General features: G+C 36.8%; 1 protein-coding gene across 2 annotated transcripts; it reads right to left on the bottom strand.

Annotated features, from left to right (window-relative positions):
• Nucleotides 1-48: 48 nt before the first annotated feature.
• Nucleotides 49-21,335, bottom strand: SMC2 (structural maintenance of chromosomes 2). Of its 2 annotated transcripts, none has more exons than XM_088156175.1 (25): nucleotides 21,232-21,335; nucleotides 20,426-20,667; nucleotides 19,399-19,548; nucleotides 18,730-18,852; nucleotides 17,779-17,817; nucleotides 17,491-17,601; nucleotides 17,259-17,303; nucleotides 16,576-16,809; nucleotides 15,777-15,926; nucleotides 14,895-15,128; nucleotides 13,911-14,070; nucleotides 11,882-11,999; nucleotides 11,085-11,223; nucleotides 10,722-10,841; nucleotides 9,687-9,891; nucleotides 8,982-9,117; nucleotides 7,890-8,014; nucleotides 6,903-7,096; nucleotides 6,462-6,605; nucleotides 6,021-6,215; nucleotides 5,257-5,457; nucleotides 4,374-4,490; nucleotides 2,944-3,104; nucleotides 1,613-1,760; nucleotides 49-722 (listed from the first exon to the last, which is right to left on the bottom strand). In XM_088156175.1, exons 2-25 carry the CDS (start codon nucleotides 20,591-20,593, stop codon nucleotides 513-515), a joined length of 3,627 nt encoding a protein of 1,208 aa, XP_088012301.1. In that variant the 5' UTR covers nucleotides 20,594-20,667; nucleotides 21,232-21,335; the 3' UTR covers nucleotides 49-512. The 2 variants fall into 2 exon arrangements, with proteins under 2 accessions (XP_088012301.1, XP_088012302.1); XM_088156176.1 differs by having other exon boundaries at nucleotides 21,220-21,308.

Here is a 21,335-nt window from a genome sequence, read left to right as displayed (position 1 = left end):
GGCACTGTTCAGTGAAAAAGCTTTGAGGAAGGAAAGCACACACACAAACAGGTTGTATAGTTACATTTAATAAAAACAGGTTAAAAATTGTAAAAATAGCTTGGGAATTAGTTGTTGATGATTGCTTTGCTCCTTAACAAACAATTACATACCAACAAAAATTGGTATGACAATTTTCTCTGGAATTTGACCACAGGCAAGGAAGACTGTTACTACACTTTGCAACAGGTCTTCTGAATGCTTTTGAACGCTGGTTCAAATCAGCTGGTTGAATCAGCTTTTCCTCATCTAAAAGGTTTAAGTTTACAAAGCTACTGCTTATATACATTTATGTGTAAATATTAAAAATGACAGGAATTACTACACACTATAAGGATTAAAATTGTTAATTAACAGCTTAGTTAATAGAACAGGCTGTTGTAGACTATTTCCTTTGAATTTCAGGTCCTATGAAATAACAGCTAAAAACATTAAAACACATTACAAAGAATTTAAAAAGCAACAGGGAACACTTAACGTGCAACACAGCATTCCACTTCTATAGGTCCCATTGCTTCCTCCAGTATTTTACATATTTTCTCAGGCTTCTTGAAGGTGGTATCTTTTTTTCTGTTTTGATTTTGACTGAATCTTGCAATAGTGGATACACCATCCACAAACCTGGTCTTGTAGAGGACATTTGCATTGTTAAACATTCCATCCTTCAAGGACACCACAATAAACTAAAAAAAACCAGAAACACTTAAAATAAATGCTGTTATCCAAACAACTGAAAAGGTTCGAAAAGGCTTCCAAAGAGAGGACTCCTTTTCTTTCATTTGGCTAATGCCTCAGTAATCTTAAAAAAGGATTCTAAAACTAACCAAGGCCCAACAGAATGTGCTACACATGCCAACATACACCCACTTTTTCTGCAGCTAATGACACTTCTGTCCATATCCCAGCACCTAGCCTGGGATACAGTCCACAATGCAGGATGCCTGGTCATGATGGAAGAAAACACCGAAAAAACTGCACTAGTTATGAAAGAATGTAACCTTGTCGAAAGATACTACTCAAATTATTTTCCAATAGTAGTAACAAATGTTCTCCTCCTCACTCTCATAACATGGAATGGTCAAGTCTTTATTTCAAAGAGATATAGATGCTGCCTTTTTTTCATATACAGGTCACAATGATACAGAGATCCTTTCCAGTAGTGCCTGACTTACTTCAATAGGGTCAACATGAAATATCTTTAACCTCAACTTAAAGATCTCTAGGAAAAAAGAATTCAGGATGTTGTCATGCCTGAAATTGTGTGTATCACAGATACTCCTCCCTTTGCTCCGTTTTAACCACCACAGCAACAATATTCAAGTTTCACCATTGCCATGTCAGTCCAGCTTTCAGCTGAAACAACTCAGAAATGAACAAACATCCCTAGAATAAAAAGAGGTAAACAGCTCAAAGTCCTCAGTGCCAGACTGCCTTTGGAAATAATGGATGGAACTCTGAGCAATTTGACCTGGTGGAAGGTGTCCCTGCTCATGGCAGGGGATTGACCTGGATGATCTTTAAGGCCCCTTTCAACCCAAACCATTCTATTACCACAATAATTTCAAGATCATACCTGTGAGTGTCTGAAATGAGTTTGAAGCATCTGCCCAATATTCTGGGTATGAGAAAGATCAAGGGCTGCATCCACTTCATCCAAGATGTAAACTGGGGCAGGCCTGAAGAGGAGCATGGCTAATATCAAGGATAAGGCCACCAGTGATCTAGTATGGAGACAAGAAAAATATGTTTTACTCTCGTCTGAAAGGCTTCGGCTTTTGAAAACAATTGGTGAAAGGCAATGATGGTTGTAAGGGGTCTGGATCACAAGTCTGATGAGGAGTAGGTACTGGTGTTTAGCCTGGAGAGAAGGGAGCCCTTATTGCTCTCTACAGCTGCCAGAAAGGAGAGTGTAGCCAGGCGGGGGTTGTCCTCTTCTCCCAGGTAACAAGAGACAGGCCAAGAGAAAATGGTCTCAAGTTACACCAGGGTAGGTTTGGATTGGAAAACTTTCTTCACTGGAATGGTTATCAAGCATTGGAATGGGCTGCCCACTGAAGTGGTTAAGCCAGCACTCATGGAGAGATTTAGAAGACGTGTGGATGTGGGGCTTACCATGGTTTAATGGTGAACTTGATGATTTTAAGAGTTTTTCCAGACTAAATGATTCCATGATTCTAAAATGCTCCCTCAAAAGCATATTACTGCTATGATTCTGAAGAGATGGAATGATAGTTTCAAAATGTGAAGTCTTCTGTCAGAAACAGCAAATATTACTTCTTCTTATTGAAAGATCACTTTAGTTGGGTGATGATATTTAAAATTCTGCTGTTGTGTGTTCTATTGCCAGTTTTGAGTTTTGCAATGAGTTTTTCCACGTCTCATTCTTCATGTATTCTGTCCTTACAAAGTCCTGTATCTCTGTCTCCCCTCTTCCCAAATTCTGTTTCTGCTTTTCACTTTAAGATTTTTTTCCCTTAGATGTTGCAAAGAAGCACATACCCTACACAGCAGCTGTACTCACTGGAGAAGAAAATTTTTGCCATGACACTACTTTTATACCAGGGAAATGCATGCCTATATAGATTTTTGTGGTTACAATTCAAAGAGAGGAGCATTTAATTCAGCATTATGTCAGTACTATCTAGAGTTAAATGTGGTTTTCTCATCATTCAATTCTTTTGGTTTTGCCACTTCTGTGTGACAGGAGTAAAATCTTGTTTGTTATCTTATACTAAGTAAGGCATTGTTCTAAGTCATAATGTATTAATAGTGCTTCCAATATTGAGTCCGGCAGAGTCCCTGACTTGACAAGCGAAAGATTAATTTTTTTGTTTCTCAAAACTTTAATTAGTTAGACATATCAATTATACACAATGACAATGGAAAATAAATGAATTCACCAACCTTTGTCCTCCACTAAGTTCTGTTAAGTTTTCCTTCCAGGTTTTTCCTAAGGCAACTCTGAACTCCATACCAGCAAACACACTGTGATTTTTAGTGACTGCTAGCATAGCTCTGGCTCCAGGTAGGAGTGCTGAGAAAATGGAACCAAAGTCTTCATTCACCTAGAAGTCAGACCACAAAAGATGTATGAATGTGCTTTTGATCAAGAGCACAAAAGAGTGAAAGATTTAGTGGTGAGCAGCATGACACCCAAGCTATCTTTCCCAGTTCAACATGGTGACTTCCTGTGTCACATACAGAACAGTGAGAAAACACTAGCTTTTATTTTTTCTGCACTGAAGAGAGAAGCAACACCAAAGGATATATGACACCTCATATTAAGCATTTTAGAAGGATCCAATGAAAGATATATTGGAAGGCTTCTTTATGCTATCAGCCAGGGAAATGGTTATGCCCTAACTCAGATTTATTAACTGGCGAATTGCAATTTATTCCAATTAATGTACTACTAAAAGTACAAGCACCGTGTAAGAGATACATGCTGGCATCCTCCCCCTCTTTTTCTTCCCAGGTTAACTTAAGCAGTGTCCAGGTATGGGATGGGATTCAACTTTGTAAATGCAGATTAAAATTTCCTAGGTTTAGGAATTTATCTGAAAACACACTTATTCCACCATTCCACCATTGCATGATACTTTTGCATTATAGCTCACTAACAAGATTTTTACAATGAGAAGTTACCATTTTGTCAATGATATCCAAAGTGTGGGCAGGATAATTAATAATTAAACAGATACTTCACCTATATGCAATTTAATCCTGGTAAAAATAAATTTTTTCAAAGGCCCAAAAGCACAAGTTTTGCTGGTACAGCAGAAAAGAAAGTGTCAAAAGATATCCATGTAGAAAGGGATACTTTTATACTTCTGTTATAATTCATTATATGAGAAACCTGGTAAAAAGGCAGAGTGCCTAGGTAACCAAAACATAAATCAGACATTGCTCTACCCCAGTATTATGTTTCCTGACAGTAGCAGAAGCAGTACCCCAGGTCCACAGCCTGCACTGTAGAGGGCAACATAGAACCAGCAAATTTTAACTCTGGTAAAATATTGGTTTAAGAAAAGAAAAAATACCAAAAATAAAACCCGACTGTATTTCAATATGCCTTAACCTTAATGAAATTTTTGTGGGCACTAAAAGGGAATAAGAAGGTAGTTTTGCAGGTTTAACTGGACCTTTACAATTCTCAGAGAATTCATGTGTTATTCTCAAAAGTAGGAATAAACAGGAAAAAATAAAGTGGTTATTTTTAAATATAGGTGAGGGATATTAGTTCTAAAAACAGACGTTTTTACCCAAGGAAATAAGTAATCTAAGATAAATCTGATCCTCTACTAAAGCCTGAAGATAAATTTCAAGCATCATACCTTTTTCCAAGCAATTTCTAGAGCTTGTTTTTTCTTCCGGTCAAGCTCTTCAATAACTGCAAGAATTTTTATCTTGTCATTCTCTACAATTCTTTTTTTCTTCATTAAGTCATTGTACTAGTGCAATGAGAAGAAAAGATTGATTTCAATGAACTTTGTGCTCAAACGCATTTTGTGCTAATCTTACAGCTTCACTCTATCGTGTAGCTATGAAACAGTCATTAACCACAAGATTAAAATCCAGTGCATTCATTTAGCTGCATGTGGGGTGTAAATTTTGGGATTATTTGCAAATTAAAGCATCAGTATTTTGAACAATCAGCAAAGGGGAAAGACAACATTGCTCTGAAAGTTGCACTTCCGAGTTAATCATGTTTCTTTTGCTTTTCTGTAGAAGAAAGGATTATGGAGGCTGATAGGAGGAAAGAGCACTAGAAAAGTTGAAGGATAAAATCAGTGGGTAGTTTTCAGACAAACCTGGAATAGCCTGAAGATACAGATTGATTCAAGACAACCTTGCTACACCATCAAGCTATCATGCTTGAAGATGAGTATTGTTTTGGTCTGCAACTTTTAGCACAGTATATAGTTCTCAGATACTCTAATGGATGCCACAAAGCTTGCTAATGCTTCAACTCAGGATGAACTGGGGATAGGAAGGAATAAAATAGTATTCTTTACTATCCAAAGTCAAGATTATGAGTAACCTAAAAACCTGGTGCACCAATGAACAGTTCAAAGATGTAAGATTAGCACAAAAGAACCAGCAAAACGTTTCATGCTCTCTCATGAAAACATAAAGCTACATTATATATATCTCTATATATTGTTTATACACCATATGACCAGCCTGCCCAATCTTTATAAAGCACAGAATGTTTACCCTTTCCTCTGCATCAGAAAGCATGTTCATAGCTCTCGTGTTCACATTCCTTCCCAACTTCTCTATATGCTCCTGCAATTTCTGCAGCCTCTGACTTGCTTCCTTAGGGTTGTTACTTTTGAAATCATAGGCTGTGTTTGGCTGGCCAAAGAGTGGCTTGTCTGAAGCTATCCACTTGTATTCTTTCAGCATTTTGGCCACCTGTAAACAAAAAGATATGCTTTTTTTCTCACCCTTCTCAAATGTGAACTAAAAATTAAAACAAACAAAAAAACGTAAAAATACCCAAACCAAAACAAAAAAACCCCATCTACATTCTGAAATTACCACATTAGTTCTTGCACCCCAATGCAGCAGAGGTACATATCTTAGAATGCCTTGTGTGATTTCCTGCACTGTGGACAAACCAAGAATTTAAGGCAGCTTTTATGTATATCTTACTTACTTACCTGAAGCACTTTTTTTCTAATCTGAACTATACCAATGTCACTACACCATGCAATTACCTTCTTTAATTAGTTATCTAATTTGTCCATACATTCAGAATGTTCTTACTGATCACTGTGATCTATCCTCTGTTACTCCCTACAGATAAGCTCTTTTACAATGTACAATTTCCATTCCCTCTTCCTCAGATAAAACTTTTCACATTGAAAGCTGCAAATGACAGTACTTAAAGAAAAAAGGCCACTTCCTTTGCATGGGGCAAGGGCAATAACCATTCTTGGTCACAAGATGTGAAGAAAAACACAATTTTTAAATACCTTAGCAGCAGCATCAGCAGCCTCTTGTTGACATTTGGTGATGCTGTGTTCTAATTCTTTAACCTTAAGCTGTAATTCATTATTTTGTTCCCTGTATTTTATCATCTCCGCAGATTTTCCTTTGATTGCATTATCATGTAATGCAATTACTTCCTTTTGCTTGGCAAGCTCCTTCTGTGCTCTCTCTACAGATTCCTGTAAAAGCAAATCAGCAGATATTTACTGGCCTCTTTTTAAGGTGGCATTAAAGCCTTATTAGAACTGACACAGCAAGGAGAAAAAATTCACACGTGAAAGTGAAGAAAAAAAATAATTACTTAGGCTGATTGAGCGTGCTAAGCAAGTCTGCAGAAAAACATATATATTATAATGTGAGGATCAGAGGGTCACACAAAGTAACATCAAAATGGACAATGAAACACAGTATTTATTCACTTTTACCTGTGTCTTAGCCACTTCAGCCACCATAGCATCAATTTGATCCCGGTAGGATTTGATTGCTTCCTCTGCAGCTGCTATCTGTTGTTTATATGAGGCCTGCTCTTGTTTCAGCTCTTCAAGTTCCAGAACTAAAGCTTTGACTTCCTAGAGAGATGTTTTCCAATTTATTATTTATACTTAAATGGAAAGAATTAAGATTCAGTTTCATGTAGTAAATGCTGTATAAGATTAACAGCACCCATTCTTGAGCAAAGGGTGCAATCTCACAATAGCAAAGAAAGAAAAAGACAAAAAACATCAGTCTGTGACTATATAAGTAACTATAGAGTAATATATTAAGTCTCAAAACTGAGAGCATTAAAACCTCAGGAGAATCAAACCTCCTGATTTTTGCGGCCACTTTTAACATTGAAAGAACTGCCAACAGAAATGAAGTCTTACCTGCTGCATGTCTTTTATTTTTTTGCTTGAAGCGTCTGCCTTTTTCTTGGCATTGTCTAGTTTCTGCTCTGCATTTTTTCGTTCTTTTAGAGACTCTGCTTCTGCATTTTTAATTTTATTCTCTAATTCCTTGTATTGTTCTTCTGCTTTCTTTTTGCTCTCTTCAGAACTGGTTAATGTCTCTTCACAATGCGCTGAATCAAGAAGTAAAGTACTGAGATTGAGCACTGTTCTCATTTTTAAATTTACATCCTAAATACCAACTGAAAAAAATCTTTGCCTCCAACAGAAAAAAAGTGGTTGAACACTCACTAGTTGCTGAAGTCAATGATTACTCTAAGACAGAGTGCTATTGCTACCAATTATTGGGGACCAAACAGCCCTTATGAAAAGATGACCTTTTTTTTGACAGAGGGATGAGTATGTCAAGTATCAGAATCAAGAATTAATTAATCAGATGGCTACCTAACAATATATCACCTCATTCTTAGAATACTATGTCTAGATGTGTATCACTTCTGCCCATTTTTAGACATTTTACTTGCATTTTGTGCATTTGTCTTTCCTTAGCTGTATGAAACACAATTTCTTTCCAATGCTTTCTTGCTACGCGAACTATATTACTAACCTCAAGTATCTACAGAAACCAGATGGCTTGAAGAAAGCAAAGATTACTCAAATATGGGATTAAAACAAATTTTAAACTTTCCTACAATGATGTATTTTCCCTTATTACAAAGTATATTAAAAAACTCAGCGAGTATAACCTTTACTATAAGAGAACGACCACCTTTAAGTGAATCACCTCTATTCAAGTAGGTTGTGATTCTGTGTTTGTTATGTGTTCCAAAATACAAAGCTAGTATTTTTAAAGTGAAAAGTACTTATTTCTTAAGTAAAGATTCTGTTACTCAAACAGCCTGATATCTATCTATCTCATTCTCAGTAACTATCTTTCAGTCAATAGAGTAAGAACACATTTGTCACCAATGGTTTGCCTCAGGGCAAGCAGCTCTTCCTCTTGCTTGTGATAAGCACTTTGCTGAAGCTTCTTCTGCAACAGCTCTGCTTCCTCAGACTTCATCTCCCATTGCTGCTTCAGCTGCTGGTACCTTTGGAGACAGTAGTGACACACTGCTATATGGAAGGACACCCAGCATCTCACTTTCAAAGCTGAAGTAAGTAGATGAGTATATATATTCCATTTCTCATGTGAGATACAGTGATGACAGTAGGGCAAATAAGCTTAAATGAATGAAAATCTAATATAATTGCTTTAATAATAATTGTGAGGTATGTAGGCATGTAAGTTATTATACATGTAGCTTCTGCTATTTAGCCGTGATCTGACATATTGGAACAAATGCAACTTCACAGAATTTGGCAACAAAAACCACTTTTTTCCCAACTGGTAGCATGACAGATGTTAGACTGAAGAATTAAAGAAAAGATATCTAAAAGCAAAAGTTCTTTCCTCCTCAAGTCTACTGCAGCTCAAAACAATTTGAAAAAATAAATCCAGCTGGTAGATAGTATGCTATGCCACACCACCTCCTTATGGTATTTTTGCAGAACTGACTAAGTACATTTTTCTACTCCATTTTTCAATATGGTATTCAGTAACTGAGTGGCTGAAAATCAAATATTCTTAAAATTATTTAATTTAAATGCTTACAGCAGTATCACTGAGATAGTCCTTTTTAACGTCTTTTTATTATCTTGCAAGAAAAATAAGACTGACTACAAACTGGAATTCCGTACAGGTATTAAAAATATGCCTGTAACAGATCCATTCTTCAGTGGACTTCATGAAAACTCAACCAATCTCAATTAGACATCAATGTGTACCCTGTTTTCTTCCCGTATTATCCAAAACAAAGGGCCTTTTGCATGTGTTATTAAAAAACTGAATTTTGATTGCTGAAGTTACTAATCATATTGGGAGGAGACGGAGGAAGGGAATTATTTTCTGCATATTACATTCTTGAAAGGTCTATGGCCTCCCAAAACAGCTCATTATATTAAATTTACTCAGTCACATTACAAGAGATTACACACATTGTATAGTGCAAACCTTACTTTCCAGCAATTGTCTTCAAGCTAGCCAACTCATTCTCTACAGCTGCAAGTTCAGATTCCTTTTTCTTGAGTTCTATTTCAACAGCTTTCACTTCTTGAAGCTTAGACAATATTGGTGGAGCCTGTGAGGATGCACCTGTTCAATGAAAAACATTTAAAAAATGGATTGGAATTAGACCCATGCACTCACCAACGATAATTGCAAATTCTAAACATTAATAATGAGGCAGGTTGATGGTTTAATTTAGTTGAGAAACAGATAAGGCAGATAGGCTAAAGTTAGAGTTCACAGAGTTCTACCTCCTCTGTTACAGAACACTGTTCTGCAGGCTTTGAATACTACACATGCATGTCTTATGCAAACAGTTAACTTTTCATAATTTATGAAATTATCGCAAACTAATGATTAATTACTTCAAAAAGTGCTTGAACTCCAAGCGCTTTTGCTTCCAAGAGGATTATAAAATCTAATAAGATTTAAGTATTTAAAATCTAAATTACTTTATGAGAAGTTTGTAATTTTTTTCTTAAACTTAATATTATTTCAGCTCAAGACAACTTTATGAATGATCAAACAGATCATTCCCAGTGTGTGTCTAAATAAAAAGATTACTGTTAATTTTTATAAAAAATATCACAAGAGCTGTAAACATATCAACAGACACGCAATATTATTAGTATTATATTAATAGAACCAGTAATTGCCTCCATGAAGAGTTCCTTGGGGATCAAACACATCTCCATCAAGAGTAACACTTCTTGTCATTATTCTTTTGTCGAAAGTCACTTTCTTAGCATTATCCATGTTATTACAGACCAATGTTGTTCCAAAGACATATTCCATTGCTTTCTGCAGTTCAGATTCATATACAATTAGAGAAATGGCTAAATGCAAGTTACCATGGTCAGCCTAGAAATCAAATGAAATGCAATTAGTATGCCTTAAGTTATAAGAAGTTTCAAATTTGAAACTTTAGAATTCTAGTTTTTTAGCACACTAGGCTACATATAAACTACGTTCATGGCCTATCTTGCTCTAACTGAAAAATGTAAGCAATATTCTTAACTCTGTTATGTTTAAAGCTAAGTTCTTAGAGCCTCTAAGAAAACACTAGTATGTTTTTCAACCTTCACTAAAACATGTACTACTTCTCAAGCATCTAAGACCTTTTACTCACTAAAAGGACTTAAAACTTATTCCATTTACTTACTTATTTACTCGCTCATGTTACAAATTAAATCTTCACCTCTGCCTCATGTGCGAGAGGCTTAATTTACTTCAATCCATCTATTCACTTACTCTTCTTACACATCTATTCACTTACTTACTAAATACTATAATTCAATCCCTACATTCTCATCTCTGAAAAATTCTGAGAGACCCCTGGCTTACTAACTCCCACAAATGCAAGTTAGCATGGCTAGCCTAGAAATCAAATGAAATGCAATCAGTATGCCTTAAGTTATAAGAAGTTTCAGATTGGTTTTCTGTCTTTTGCTGATAACGACTCCTTCAAAAGTATCATTACATTTTAAGACTATTTCAGTTACTAGTGGAATAACTAACACCCATTTAAACCTCACAAAATTGAAAGGATACAAAGGAAAACAAAATCAATATATCTTCAAACCCTGCAGAAATTTGTGTTACAATAACCATTAAGAGTCCCAAGTTTTTAGTATAGAAATAAAATGAAAATGGAAAGCAATATAGTGTAAAGAGTGCATTTATTTACATACCAAGCTTTGGGCCAACTTGACTGTGTCTTCTTGAACACACCTAGCTGAAATTTTGTTTAATGGAATGATGGTGTATCGATGTTTTAGTTCACCCTTTTCTAAAAGCTTTTTGCCAGTAACCTAAAATGAAAAAGAGTTACAAAGCATACCTGAGCATACAAGTGATTTTGTAAAGTGAGACAATAGGGCATTGGAAGAAGAACACATTGTTGCCACCAACTACGCAGACTTTGACCCAATTAAAACAGATACATGGGTCCAAACCCCACTCAAGCATTCAGTAAGGAAGCATGTGCTTGCCAACCCCAAATCATGTGACCACATCTCAAAATTCAGAGTTTTAAACTAATGCAATAAACTTACTTCTGTGTCCACAATAATGTTATATAGTTTTCCTCCGGCCACTGCTTCCAGGGCTTTGGCATTGGATAGATCTTTCACAGTGAAAAGAGACACAACAGGGCCTTTCACCTGGTTTAGATTCCAATTTTTTTCTGGATGTCTTAAAATAAATTTAAATTATGAGTATGAATCATGTTTGTTTTTCTCTCACACATCTTAAAAAAATTTATTTAAAACCCATGATGCTTATTGTTCTCTATTTTCTAAATTCTATCAGAAAACGAACCACATGCAAAAAATGGTTAAACAAATACCTCACAGGAAGATTTGACAATAGAGTCAGTTACACAGTCATCAAAAGAATGCAATTCCTGATTTATTTACACATTTTTTCAATTGATTTTTCCAATTGGTTCTGTTATTACCACAGCTATAGCAGTATGTTCAGCCTATTACACAAAAAATTAAACCTGTGGAGTGGAGTAGACCTCCGAAGAGCAAGTCTACTTGTGTCCACAGGCAGGAAACAATGATTACATTTTCCCAGTTTAGACATTTGGATTCTATGGCTTTAGCTACTGAAGTTACGACTTGAAAATGCCATCATACCAAACTTTTAAATTCTAGTGACTTTGATAAAGTTACCACATTTCATTACTTTCCCCCTCACATTCCCCTTCACTTTGCAGCATGGGTAAGACAGTCATTATTCACTGGCACTAAAAGGAAAGCAAGAGCGAAGACACTGGTAGAATTATCTGGTAAAAGGCCCCCAAAAGCCCTTTCAAGTGTCTTTCAGGATCACATAGAGATCTTACTTGTATGTAAACTGCAGATGAGGAAATTTTGCCATTAAATTTTCACTCAGTTCTCTCAGCCGGCTGATATCAGACACCAATGCCTTCTTTTTTGCTAGGAGGGCTTCTCCTTTCTCTTCTTCAGAGTTGAACACAAGCAGTAGACATATATCCAGAGCAGAGAAATCTATTAGCTTCAAAATTGGTATCCTACACTGTTTATCTACATATATGTAGAGAAGACTTTCTAAAATTCTTTGTAAATTTTCAGACTAAAAAAATTAATACTATCATGACACCAAACATGCAAAGAAAAAATTCAAAGTGTAATGTTCTTCTCTAAAGGTTAAGCTGGAGTATCAGCTAATAGTTTTGAGTAGTGTCTGAAACAAATGTTACCTGGTATAAGAAACAAACTCTAAGAAGTGTTTTAGGTACAGAAAACCAGAAAGGAACAGTAGCGTTGGTCCCTTTTTCCCTCTAAATTTTAGCTGTAATTTAATTGCGCCATCAAACTTCAAAATATTCGGCTTCATAAAGTTCATAAAATCAAATTATTTTAAGCTGCTTTCTGTGGAAGTTTAAGAGTTTGCAGAGCTTAGATCAGAGAAATTTCTTTATGCATGAAAATAGTGTACTTGATTTTTCATTTCCCTCCTGCATTGGGGTTGGGTGAGATGGAGTTAACACCCCCCACAGCAGCTCTCATAGTGCTGCTCTTTGTGTTTCTATTAAAAAGGCATAGATGTAACACAGTTTTGGCTATTGCTAAGCATGCTGGCACAGCACCAAGGCTGTCCCAGCAGTCCCTCTTCCAAAAGCCAGTAGGCTGTGGGTGGCCAACAGGTTGGGAGGGGACATAGACAGGATATGGCATCCAAGGGATATTCCATACTATCATGAAGTCGTGCTCATCAGTAAAAGCTAAGAGAAAGGACGAGGGAAGGAAACATCCATTATTAAGCCCTTTGTCTTCCAAAACAGTCTTCCAAAACAGCATACTGAGGTCCTACTTCACAGGAAGTGGCTGAACATTGCCTCCTAATTCCTGATGGGAAGCAGATCATAAATTCTTTTGTTTTCCTTTATTTCTGCATCCTCCAGCCAGCTCCAAGACAGCTGCCACTGGCCAAGACCATCACTGATGGTGGTGAAGTCTCTAGGATAACATATTATAGAAGGGGGGAAAAAAACCTATCTGCAGTGGCTGGAAAGAAGAGTGACAGTATGTGACAACCCTATAGACACCAAGGCCAGTGAAAGACAGGAAGGAGGTGCTCCAAGCACTGGAACTGAGATTCTCCTGCAGCTTGTGGTGCAAACCATGCTGAGGTAGCTGTGCTCTGCAACATGGACCATGGAGGTCCCCAGTGTAGCAGATATCCACCTGCAGCCTGTGGAAAATAACACTGGAGCAGGGTCCTGTCAGAACCTGCAGATCCATGGACAGATGAGCCCATGTTGGAGAAGGTTTGCTGGCATGATGTGTGACCCCCCCCCAGGGGACCCACAATGGAGTAGCCTGTTCCTGAGGGAACTGCAGCCCATGAGAGGAACCCATGCTGGAGCAGTTTGTGAAGAACTGCAGGCCATAAAAAGGATTCACACTGGAGAAGTTCAGGGCGGACTGCTTCCCTTGGGAAAAACGGCATGGCAGAGCAAGGGAAGGGTGTGAGTTCTGCCCCTGAGGAAGTAGTGGCAGAGACAACGTGAGAGGACCTGACTGCAGCCCCCATTCCCTATCCCCCTGCACTACTCATGGAGAGGAAGTACAGAAAATCAGAAACTAAATAGAGCCTGGGAAATTAAGTTACATTGATTTCCCCAAGTCAAGTCAATTTTGCTCATGACAGCAATTGCCAAGTGATCTCTCCCTGTCCTTATCTCAACCCATGAGCTTTTGCAGTGTATTGTCCCCTCTGTCTAGTTGAGAAGGAGTGTGATAGAACAGCTTTGGTGAACACCTGGCATCGCGTCAGGATCAACTCACAACACTTTTATACTCCTCTATAGATTGCCCCAAAATTACGCATCAGAAGTCTGTACAGACCTGAATAGTTCAGCTCCTTTATTTGTTTCTCTAGGGTTGTTTTAATTTGTTCGACAGCTTCAAGTGCTTTTCGGTCTTTCTTGTAGCCTTCATCCATTTTTTTAACTTCAGCTTCTTTTGTCTTTAATTCTTTTTGTGCATAATTCAATTTCATTTGAGCCTATAAGGAGTAAGCAAATATGGAACTGGATCTTCAAAGACAATCTTTCAGGTGCAAATTTAGAACACATGCACTATTCAAGCTGTCCATGTAATTTATACAATTTTCCACTGGTTGCAGATATGAAAAAAAACAGCTTTAGCTTTTGAAAATAATGGCACAGGTTATTTGGAAACAAAAACATAGATCCTTTATTTAACTATGGGAATATATTAGAACATAAACAGAGCCTGAGAAGAAACAAAGTAAAACAAGCTATCCTTGTTACTCTACCGGAAAGAATTTCTCCTTAAGTGAGACAAGGGAAGTTGAACTTTGGAAATTTAAACTCTGCTATCACAACTTCCCCAGCAGAGGTTTTCTACCTTAAGACAAAACAAGTGCTGTCTCTTTCAGTCATGTGATGAGCATACAATTTAACTAAGGAGAAAATAGTTTCTTCTAAACTCTCCATTTCACAGTCACAGGCATCTTTATTTTGATTCCATTAAAAATTGTAGAAATATCTTTGCTTGTATATCATGGACAACAGTCCTAATTTTTTCCTATTCAATGCAATTGATCATTTGAGTACAGAGAATCCTACTTTATATCTCATATGTGAGTTTCTAATAATTCCTCGCAGCAATGCTACAGCATTTTCCTGTGCAAGGATATTTCGTTTATATTTTATCAAAAAGTTAGTTTAATGCACGTGCCAAAATGTAAAATAACTTGCATAGACATTCTGCGCCTCTTTTCATTGATCTTTCAAGAATCTTTCAGACAATTTTCAAAAGCATGAAGGCAGGTCTGATACAGGCAGAAGGTTGTGGGTTTTTTACCTGTTTAGCCTCTGTTACTGCTTTGCTAATTTCATTTTTGCAGATCATCATCTGTCCTGAAAGAGTAGCTTCTTCACCATCCTTATTGCTGGAGAGACCAGCAGACACAGCATTAAAATGCTGTTGTGCTGCAGCTAAAGCATGTGCATCTTTTTCACTTTCTTCCAGTAAAACATTTAGTTCTTCCTCTAGATTCTTTACTTCTTTCTCCTTTGACACTAATGCTTTCGAATCCTTCAGTAAAACAAAGAATAAAAACTTTTAAAAAACTAAGAGAGAACCTGAGTCTATTACCTTGAAATTCATGTTCTTTAAGTGAGGATCAACAAGTAGTTTCATTAACTACTTTCTATGATCCTTTGTCAGATTTTGTGATCTTGTAATATGTCTTTGCATGTTTTCAAATGTGTTATTTGCCCTATGAGTGTACTGAATACCTACAGAGAGATGAAATACAAGAAGTGGTAACAACTGCCCAAGAACTTGGATAATTATCTCGCTCTTCCCAATATCTACAAAATGATCCTCCTGCATAAAAACCATTGATAGCAGAAAATATGCAAGGCAGAGATTTCTCATTTAAGAGGAACATATGCCCAGAGAGCATAATTGTTTGAAGCTACAGGGACTTCCGCTGAGCTTAAGAGAAAATCTGGAACCATAAGGAGCTGCACTTTATTTGTATTTACTTCATGTCTTTTTCTAACGGGAACTTACTACCTATTAAATAAATTAAACAATGCCCTTAACATTTGTCTCTGCTTTCTTGATGTAATTCTTGCCAATCACAGTTCTTCATACCATAAAAGGAAAGAAAAACCAGCTGTTCCCAGAAATTGAATAAATTCAGCATGTAAAGAAAATGATATACAAATATCTTACCTTCTGCATACGTGTTATCAATTCATTGTACTTAACCTCTTCAGATTTTAAGTTTTGCTTCTTGAGATCAAGAGCACTTTGTGCTTTTGTATTAACTCTTTGATCTTCTGAAAGTGCAGCTTCCAGTTCACGGAGTCTACCACCAACTTCCTACAATCAATAATAAAGGAAATTTAATTTAGCCTCTGAAACCAATGCAATATTTGTAATATTTTGTCTTCTGTTTAGAGCTTTATGTAGAAGGAAATCCAACCAAGCAGGCAGTAGTCTCCAATACAAATAGGTCAGACCATCTCTTACCTCTGAAATCCAACCTAACTTGAAGGTACTATTGAAGACCCACATCACTCCATAAGATGGGACATTATCCCTGTATAGAAGGTGGATTTAGACATACAAAGACTCTATGGGCCATCCTGTATCTAGTCAAATTTACTGTCCCCAAAATTGAAGTCAATACTCATTACTGTCAAACAAAACCTTGCTTACTTTTCCTTTGAGACAGGACAAAACGGAGAAAAAGGTCTATAGTGAAACTTACCTTTGAATGCAGAGTGGAAACAAGAGGGCAAACAGCTTTTACAGTTCAGTTATTTTTCATTTGCATTTCAGACAAAAAAACTCTTTAAATGGATGTCTTCTAGACAAAACTAACAATGAACTGACAATGAACAATGCATAATCTAAGCAACACATTAGAAGATAAAATTCATGGGTATACCATCTATAAAAATAATTCCAGTGTCTTAAAATTCTGTATATTCAGGTATTCAGATGAGCACGACTCTTTTTCATTTACCTTATCCTTTTGCTTTTCCATCTCTGCGATGTCTTCATTAAGCTGTTTTACCTTCTGTTGAATTTCAGCCCTTGATTCCTGAAACTTCTCTACATTAGACTGCATTTCGTTTAACATATCAGTGGAGGACACCTTTGTTTCTTCAGCCAGAAAAAACTGATAAGCTACACAAAGGCGGTTTAAATGTTCTATCTCTCGCACTAATTTTTGGTATTCTAGATAGGTTGCTCGTTCCTGAACAGCAAAAAAACAAAAAAACAAAACAAACAAACAAATCTCTAAAATTTGATGGAAAAACAATGTTACATAAGACTACTATAGAAATCTTTTAAGCACTCTAAATATTAGTATTTGTAAGATGTTATTCTCAGTTAAAACAATATTCATATAATTGATTGCACACCAGAAATACCACCTGATTTAGTTTTTTAAGAATTAAGGCATTTTAAAATCTATTTTTATCTAGCTGTATTGTTTTCTTCCTTCTCCTTACATGACTCTCTAGAATTTGTTCTAAATCCAAAATGTATTTGGCAATATGACAAAATTCTCTCTCTTACAAGACTCTACAGAGCTTGAAAACATGCTATTGTTTTAGCCAAAACATACTGGCTCAGGGTAGTTCAAAGTATTTTTTCAGTACTTGAAGGACCTACCTTACCACCCTTCTAATTTTTCCATACCTCTTTCAGTTTCTGTAAAGTGGGACTGATCTCCTCATTTAAGACCTGAAACACGTAACAGAAGATTTACATTCTGATTTTACCAAAGCCTGAACTTTAAACATGCCTAAATACGGATATCTAGTTCTAGGTGTAGAAATAAAATATTCTACAAGTCAAAGTCAACATTAACCTAGTTGTTCAGTTATCTTTAACAAACATGAATGAAAATAAATTTTACAGCCCATAGTACCGTTTGAATGCTTTTCAGTTTGGACTCCTTCTTCTCTATGGTTTTCTGGACAGCTATTTTCTTGCACTCATACATCCTAGTACCAGCTGCTTCTTCAATCATGGCTAAAATCTAAAATAAAGTGATGCAAAAAACCTTGATATTTCTTCTTACGTTAGATTGGTTCAATTAAGCTGAACACATCTCCCTCCAACCTTTTTGTTGTCCTCCTCCCAACATATAGATTCTTATCATTCAAACCATTTCAGTAAAACTATAGACAAAAAAAAATTCCTGCAATTGTCCTACCTCTGGTGGCTTCATATTTAGAACTTTGGTAATTTGTCCCTGGTGAGAGAAAGATAAAACAGTAACAGTGCTTGTGTAGTATGCAGTAGTAAAAAGAAAAACAAAAACCAAAACCCCAAGCCCCCACTCACTTTTATACATTACAAGTTGAAGCGCTTTTAAAAAATTTTTTGCTACGTCAACAATCTAGTTTACTCAACTGTTTTGCTCTTCGAAGTTCAAATAAGTTACTCTTTCGGGCAATATATTTGAAATGGCCCTTACATCATATCTCAGGCTCATCCTCCACAGTCCTGATTACATCTTAAAGAGTAATGTAAGTATTTTTTCCTAGAGTCTTACTGTTGCTAATGTTGAATAAGCTCCTAATCATAAATCAGATTTTTTGGTGATGCAGCTCATATATAACAGGGAGAAAGTTTGTACAAAACTGTCCCTACCTTTGCCATCCACTTGGGACAGTTACATTTGAAACAATAAATCCTGCTGTGTTTTATTATTCCTTGCAAATATTACAGGGATCTGTCTAGTCTCTTATAGTCTTCTCAATTTGTCAGCTTTCTTTTGATAATTGTGACTTAAGAAGGTACATATCTCAACTTCATTCAAGATACTGTCTAACACGGAACACAAAGAATAGGAAATAAAATCTGCCATTTTAGAATATTTATAAAAACAATACCTATCTGTTAAGAAGAAGAAAAAAATAAAAGAAAACGGGAACATATTTCAGAAGTTTGCTAGCATGTGGGCCACCACATAAGGTCTTGTGCTACAAGATGTATTTTAGGATCAAACTATGCTGTACCGGAAATCTTAACTACTTAACAGACTTCATTTTTACTTGATGTCACTCTAATTAGGAAATTTAATGTTTTCCCACTATCTCCCCCGTCTTAAATTTAGTGCAAGTCCTATTCTTTCTAGATTTTATGAAGATGCACACTATACCTGCATAATGAGGAAGTGAGGGTTATTGACGTTGAGTCCAACAGAACAGAAGAGATCCTGCACGCGACTGTTGGCAGCATTCACACCATTGATAAGATACTTACTTCTACCTCCCACAACAACCTAGAGAACAAAGACAAAAAGAACTGCTTGGTGTTGAGAACATAAACTGTAATAAATAATAAAAAATCGGAGTGGATCACATATATTATATCTTTGCATACACATGTATGTGCATCCTGTACAGAACATCAAACCAGAACTTGTTTGATATTTAAAATATTTAACTAAAATATAAAAAGGTTAGTCACTGTGGACAATACTGTCAAAAAAGTTTCCAAAACCTCTTTAAAAACACCAAACAATTAAAAAATAATCAAAATCCAAAACCCCAACATCTCCATCAGAAAAAGAAAGGTTCCTTTGTTCTTGGAGACCAAATTTAATACACAGTTCAGACATTAAAAAGAAAGATATGAAAACAGAAAAGCCACAAGATAGAAAATTTTAACTTGCTTTATGAACATTTCTAGCTAGTACACTGGATCCACTCCTACAGTTTGTGTGACTAACTACACTAGAGAGGCAACATAGAAGCCTTGCCTCTACTGCAGAAACATGTTAAAAATATATACAGGTTATGAAAAATTACAGATATTAAAGACTCACCTGCCTAGTCACAGTAATCTCATCATTAGCTTCAAATCCCAGCGGACTTCGACTCTTGTCTGAATTATCAAAGTTAATAGACACGGTTGCCTTTGTAATTCCAGCTTGCCCACTCTTATAAACTAGATCGTGCAAGTTGGAAGCTCGCACCTAAGTCCAGGGAAAAGACAAATACTTTTTTGAAAGTAATTAATTTCACATTTTCATTGTACTACTGTAGTTATTGGAAAAATGAATGAAAAGAAATTAAGATCTAGCTGCATATTTATGAGTTCATGCGAACTGACATGGGAGCTGTAAGGTGCTGTCATAATAAAACCACAGCCAGTGTGTGCCAGTCTAGTTTTACTTATCCAGCTAACTTTCTGCATAAGGCCCCTGACAAACACTGAATACATCTGTAAAAAAAGCCAGTTGACAATAAATTTATGTAACACGCATTTATTCTTCACAATGCAGTTCACAGGGAAATGATTCAGAAAATGTTCCTTGGAGGTCTGCTGGCTTTGTCTACAACCGGGGAAAGAATGGAAATTTAAAAATCACCTTCAGGCAGAGATTAAAACTGATGTCAGAGCATACAGTTTTTTATGATAATAAAGTAGATATATTATCTTAAATAGCAGGCATTGCACGAAAACCACTTTTAAATTTTTTTCTGATGAACCAGGTAGCCAGATTTTAAGACCCAATCCAGAAAACACTTACTACGAGTAAATTAGTACCTTTAGATGCCAAAGACCTTTGGCTTGAAGTTGTTAGCTTTAAAAGGGTTATTTTTAGTCTACTGTTCTAAGCCATATACTTTGTGTAACTGTTGTATGTGGATGAAGTTGTAACTGAACCTTAATGTAAAGCTGAGCGACAATGACAGAGACCCAGATTTATGTAACAAAAAAGCCAAATAATGAAACTATTTCTTTCAAAGAAGCACCGTTTCAGGTCTTCCGTGAGAAGTTACTCACTGGGGTGACATGAAAAGTTGCTGACAGAAGAAAGACCTTTCTTAAATGTCCCGTCTCTTTACCTGTGAGAGATTGCTGATTCCAAGCACGAAACAGATGGAGTCCAAGATATTCGATTTGCCACTACCATTCAAGCCAGTAATCGCATTGAACAACGGGTCAAAGTCATTAATTTCTGTCCTCTGAGCATAGGATTTAAAACCTTCAAGAACAATGGATTTGATGTGCATCTTCTCAATGTTCCTAAGGGACTAGGTATAGTATTCCTCTGAGAAGCAGTAAGAAAGGTATCTGGATTATAATCCTATGTATTTCAGAGCAAAGAAAAAAGAATAACCAAATAAATCATACTGCCAAACAACTAGACCTGTGAGAAAAGAAAAGAACGCATGGCTTTTACAACAAAAATGTCATGCATTTATAAACGAAAAAAGCCAAGTAGACCACAGATCCAGGCAGTATCCCAACAATAACCTGTACTTCAGCATTTCTAAGCGACTTGCCTCTACACAAAGTTTATCACGACATTTCGGTATAGACTCCCCGCAAAACCACGGTTTTTTGCAAAGCTGACAGACAGCGAAGGGGAAGAAAAAGCCTGGGTGTTTCAGAACATGGCACAGCACCCCTTTCCTGCTGGCAGAATTGCTCAGCCACACCGCCCGCGAGGGTAAATCCCAGGGAAGCTGCAGCCTCGGCTCTGAGGATCCATCAGAGCCCCATCACCGGCGCTGCCGCCTTCATCGCGCTGCCCCTGCGGCCCCGCCAGCGATCCGGCTCCAGAGAACCCTCCGTGCCGGCTCTGATGCCGAATCGACCGCGGGCAGCCCCACTTCCCTCCCCGTACCTCACTCACTCATTCACTCACTCCTGGACAGAGACGATGCCCAATGCTGCTGCCTCACTCCCTCAGTGTCGTCCAGAGCCGCTCCCCGGCGCCCGCCAAGATCAAATTTTGGCGCCGAGCGTCGC

Source organism: Sturnus vulgaris, chromosome Z, assembly GCF_052056855.1.
Source record: "Sturnus vulgaris isolate bStuVul1 chromosome Z, bStuVul1.hap1, whole genome shotgun sequence".
In the NCBI taxonomy this organism is placed as follows: Eukaryota; Metazoa; Chordata; class Aves; order Passeriformes; family Sturnidae; genus Sturnus; species Sturnus vulgaris.
Note: the sequence above shows the minus strand (reverse complement) of the source record. Positions and strands in the feature narration are given on the sequence as shown.